Source organism: Aphanomyces invadans, assembly GCF_000520115.1.
Source record: "Aphanomyces invadans strain NJM9701 unplaced genomic scaffold supercont1.62, whole genome shotgun sequence".
In the NCBI taxonomy this organism is placed as follows: domain Eukaryota; phylum Oomycota; class Saprolegniomycetes; order Saprolegniales; family Verrucalvaceae; genus Aphanomyces; species Aphanomyces invadans.
Genome location: NW_008580207.1, coordinates 152,801 through 158,361, shown reverse-complemented (window position 1 = coordinate 158,361; position 5,561 = coordinate 152,801). Strand labels below are relative to the sequence as shown.

The window sequence follows — 5,561 nt, the reverse complement described above, 5'->3', positions numbered from 1 at the left end:
TCTGCATGTTACATGAGCCTTGCGCAAGTGAAAGCTAATGGAAGCCACATCGCCCTAGCGCTGCCTAATGCAGAATTTCTAGAAGCGAACATTCTCGAAGTCTAGCTTAACCTCGGCTTAATCAATCACTTTCCAATTTACTCTCAATTGAATAAGCCAATGGAAATTAGTATTAGCAGTGATTAGTCAAAATAAAACCGCGTATGAAAAATAGCGTACCAAACGTAATGGAGGGAAAATCAATTAATGTAAAGAGGCTATCCAAATTTGAAAGCGACATGCCGCCAACATCGTCATACTCGCCCAGATGACACTGCTAATGCCGTCATGGACCTCATCGCCAAGGTACATACGGTAGCCACTAGCAGATGGCATCCCTCAGCGTACGCGATTCCATGGTGCAATGACTAGGGCAATGTGGAAAAGTCCATTGGCCCAGCACCAATCATGCCACCGCGCAAGTAAAGGACTTAATGACAAGGACTTTCGCGATGGAGCAAGATAACCACCCTGTAAGTCGCAGCCATGTGATCAAAAACGCCATCAGCATTATCGACAGATTCGGGGAAATCCGCATCCCACCAATGTGACTGCTGTGTAGTACCAACGCTTCGTCGATAGGCACGAGAAGCTGAAGGTGGCCAAGTCAAGCACTCTCAGCAAGAAACGCAACACTGCCGACAAAGTCGGGGTCTTGGATTTCTATTACGAGATGGCAAAACATTTGTCGCTCGACGATCTGGAACCTTTCCGCGTTTTCAACTTGCACAAAACAAGCTTCACGCCTTCGAAATCAGGACGCAAGGTCGTTGTTCACAAATCAACGAAACATGTTTGCGTAGAAGAGCCAACGGTCTCGTCTCACGTTGCAATATTTACCAGTGTCAGTGCGGGCGGTGCCAAATTTCTACCACTTTCATCCTGCCGGGAGATTGGATGACAACTGATGTGTGTGACAATCTGACGAACCCCTAACAAATATATAACAACATACATTATACGTGTCAACAAGCGTGACCAAACAAACGAAGACCACGAGGCTATCTTTCGGGAGATTTTGCTCAACAGTGTACTCTTCACCCAGGCTAAGCGACAGGAGTAGTCGACGGCAACATGAAGGTGTCGGTTGCCGGCAGGAAGAAGGGTAAAATGGGTAGAGATGGCCTACACTGCGAAACAAGTAATGGCTAAGTTACTAAGGCTAAACTACTACAATCGCCGCTCGGTCAGCAAGCTACGCCGCGTTCAATATCAGTTAGGACAGGTAGATTTTTGAGGTTCCTGAGGTAACCCTCCCTCCGGAATCGAATGGCACTGTCCGACTTGTCATAACACTAACTGTCAGGCCAATCGAAAATCCGCATCACCAATTTCTATCACTGCCTGCACTTATTCCCAGAGAAAGTAACTACAGTACTGAGGCAAAATACTCCTTTTTTGGTAAAACAATAACATATTTCAGCAGACTTCAGCCATGGGCCAGCCATACGTTCATGATTCAGAAACTGGACGGATCCAATCGTCGTTTTGTGGTGTACCGCCGAATCAACTACGTCATCATCAAGGACTCCTACCCCATGCCAAGGATCGATGACCTCTTGGATATCATTGGATGGGACACAATTTTGTCAAATATGGGCATTGCCTCTGTCTTCTGGAACGTCCCAATTGCCAAGGACAGCATAGAAAACAATGCGTTCACAAATAAGTATGGAGTGTACCAATCGCTTGCGATTGATTTCGGAATTTGCAATGCAATCCCGCGCTTCGATCGGCTGAAGGAACACATTCTGATCGACTACAAATAGAGGATATAATTGGTGTATCTCGACGACTCCATCATATTCAGCGAGGACTTGGATCACACCTCATCTGATTGAGCCAAGTTCTGAAAATGTTTTGAGAGCCGGAAATAAGTTCAAAGTTTCAAGTGCAAACGGAGTGACTCATCTTTCCCATTTCTCGTACATATCGCCATGCCGACAGGCATCCAAGCGAGCCCCCAAAAAAGATCAAGTCCGTGCTTCGCGTCCGGAAGCTGAATGATGCCAGCGAAGCGCGCGTATTACTCGGGTTAGCAAGCTGCTTCAGACGTTTTGCCCGATGCTTCTCCAAAATTGCCGCCCCGATGATGGCACTGACTGTCGAGACTCCTTCACATGTACGGAATACTGCGAGGTCACGCACAACAAACTCAAGCGCTGCTTGGTATTGCCCCCCGACACTGGCACACTCGGCCTTCAATTTGCTTTCGTGATCTGGGTGTACGCGAGTCACATTGCAGTTGGGGCAGTCCTCATGCAGAAGGAGACTGGAAAGAAACGAGACATCGCATGCAACAGCGAGTCCCTGTAAAGGCATAGCAGTGTGGATTACCAAGGACATGGGAATCTCCGTGTAATGGTTGCCGCATAGTTGGTTGAAAGATCGAAGAAAACGACCCTGACCACATTGGGTTAAGTGCTGTCGGCTTGTCGATCGATGTTGTGCGCCACGTCGCCCGCTTCGATTGTTGTTAACGCAACAAGGTTATGTTGTCCTCTTGGTCGCCATTACAACTTTGCTGATCCCCGATGACCTTTGGTCGTCGGTTAGATGGACATTACGTATGCCCTCCCTCCCGTGCGACGCTCATAGTAGCACGGGTATCATGGTCTGTGTCGAACGGGCGTCCTCATACATCGTGACCGTCCCAGTCAAGGGGTCCGCAGCGGTATCGACGCCATATGCCTATACATTGACCACGATTTTTGTCGATTCGGCCTCCCACGGCTCATCGTGTCGGACCGCGACCCTCGGCTAGCCCATCACGCACCCCAGCTCATCCACACCCCTCAAGCCGGCTTCGTCCCTGTTCCTCGGCTCCATGATCACGTCGCCCTGATGCAGGCGCTCCAGCACTACTGACCATGGAAGATGAAGACAACTACGCCATGTTCCTCGACTTTTCCAAGGCATGCGACAAGGTTGAGCAGTACTTACTGTTCGATGTGGTGGTCGAAATGAACCTGGGGGATAACTTCATAGCCTGGTTTCGTCTGCTCTACAACTCGCCGGTGGCCAACATCATGTTCAACGGCACGATGAGGCCGACCATCCTCCCGATTCGAATGTCAAGCAAGGCTCCCCCTGTCATACCTGCTATATGTGTTCTACCTAGGGCCCCTGAGCGGCATGATACGGCGTCACACACACCTTAATGTCACTCTCCACTTCGTCGATGCCATCACCAGCAACTTCTTCGCCGGCGATTCGACTCGCTATCTCGGGACCTGCCTGTGACTGTCGAGTAACTCTCCGTAGTCGGGGTTGCTCCAGGGCACGGATCAACCCAGCCAAATGCTAACCTCGTGCTCAACGGTGACTTCGACCCGGTCGATACGGATGGCGAGGACCTGCTTAAGATTGTGTCGACAGAGCAGCCCATCAAGTACCTTGGGATCCTGCTCGGACACCAACACCCAACTACACGGCGATATGTGGCTGTGTGTGCTCTTCCGCATGCTTCCTGTGAATTGCCGCTTTGCCTACCTCCCAATCAGGCAACATGATGCAATCAGCTGTGCCTACGGCTGTGGTGACGTGGACACCCAGCACCGCACCCACCACGCATGCCCACACATACACCCCGAGTTGGTGTTTTACGGCGCTGCCTGGAGTCGGTTCGGGGTAATCTTTGAATGGTCCACCATCAGGACGCCGAACTCTTCCGTGTCAACCTCCACGATGACACAATGGCGCTCTCGCAGTCTTCTAGCGCTTCCTGTTAAAATCCGCCCTCCACGATCTTGCTTCGTCATACGCACAGAATGAGAATTCGCCCTCGAGGGCTGCAACGGCACGCTCACGACAACAAATCTGCACGCTCATCAACCAGACCACCGAACATCGTGCTGACACGCGACTCAGCATCTGTCTGTAATCGACATTTCGAAACAAATAAACAATTTAACGCGCTTCTTCAGGCATTCAAACGTACGAGGTGCAATTTCAAAACCAGGTCTGAACCACGCAACCCATTCTTCTTCCGTCAACTCTTCTGGTTCTTTACCGAGGTCCCACATGACAATGCGGTACTTCGTTTCGAAGTCCATACACGCACCAACCAGCATCACGAACGGGCGCAGGCCTTTGGCAGTTAGCGCATACGTTTCGTTGATGTATAAATCGTACGACGATATAAACACCTGATGTTCAGGATTCGTCGACCATTGATCATCGGCGATTTCGGCAACGCTGAAGCGTTTCGCACAATCACGTCATCTTTCCCCACATCCGCATTGTCCATTTCTTCTGCTGCGGTGTATTCAACAGCTGCAGGCGGTGCAGGCGCGTGGGTTGGTCTCCAGCTACCATGGCATTGCAATGTTAGGCAACAGAGGTCCGACGTTCCGGCGATTTGAACATTCAGCGTACCCGTTTCATAGTTCGCACTTTTTGTGTTCCACTTGAGTCATGGCAGTAACGGGACTCGCTGGTCAGTTGGACGCTTCGCGGTCCGTCTGTCCGATCGTGATTGCCAGCCATCGTCGACATGACTTTCAGGCAACTCCACCTGAGACAGTTACATGTTAATAGCTAGTATGCCTGAGGACAGCTTTGTGTTGTCCGTATACCGGCGTTCGTAACTAGCCCACCGCGTTCGGAGCAGTGGACTCCACTTGACAAATCGTAAGGTTACCTTATTCTAGAATTGAAAGTGTTCCCTTCAGTCAGTCCCTCTTCGAGGTGCACTGACTGTCCGACAAGGCAAGCAGACTTAGCCAATGAGAACGCAGTCTGCTCAAACTTGCCGACACATCGGAGGAACGGAGGATGGAATACAAATCCTTCCCGAACAAACAATCCAGCACCGACTACCCACTTAGGGCAAAATGCACAGTAGGCTCGAGCCTCAGGTGAGAACAACTAATCCCATTGCAAATTTACAGAGTTTACTGGTCTTCACCGTGAGCACCATTTCAATTCAACGGAGCACACTCCATCACCGTCGCTACCGCACTTTTCCGCTGCATGCACACACGCATGATGTATCGCTGTAAACGATCGATGCAACATGGCTCGTTGGTATGCTACAAACCACTGGGGATTATATTGGGTCGCACTCCAGTGCAGCGTGATTGGATGAAGTCAATGCTAGGACAATTTTGCTCGAAGGGCCAACCGTCGCGTCGAAGCCAACGCACGCGAAGGACGAAACTGAGTGCTATCTTGACATGCCGAATCGCCGACGGCTCGATGATTGCAGTATGATCTACTACGACGCGGCATGTGGCGGCCGAGGTCGGCATCGCAAGCCCCTCTAGCTTAGTGAGTGCTCAACCCCAAAGCGTGCAAAGCCATCCGTCAACTTAGAAACGCCCAGTGAAAACTTCGGTGGGCTCCTCTTCGACAGGCCCCAACAGTCGCGGCCGCCCGTTCCGCCCGTGAAGATCACTTTCGATTTTTCCTCAAGCAGGTCACCCACGAATGTATCGCTTTGCGCTGTCGACGGCCTTGGTCGGTGTGGCCCACGCCCGCATCCAATGGATGATGAAAGGTGCTGACGGTGTCGTGCCGTC

General features: G+C 50.9%; 1 protein-coding gene across 1 annotated transcript; it reads left to right on the top strand.

Moving 5' to 3' along the window:
* Window positions 1-2,909: 2,909 nt before the first annotated feature.
* Window positions 2,910-3,200, top strand: H310_14164 (hypothetical protein; the record flags this gene model as incomplete). The annotated part of the gene is made up of 1 exon (XM_008881962.1): window positions 2,910-3,200. The coding sequence occupies one exon, from the start codon at window positions 2,910-2,912 to the stop codon at window positions 3,198-3,200; it is 291 nt and encodes a 96-aa protein (XP_008880184.1).
* Between the last annotated feature and the right edge of the window lie 2,361 nt (window positions 3,201-5,561).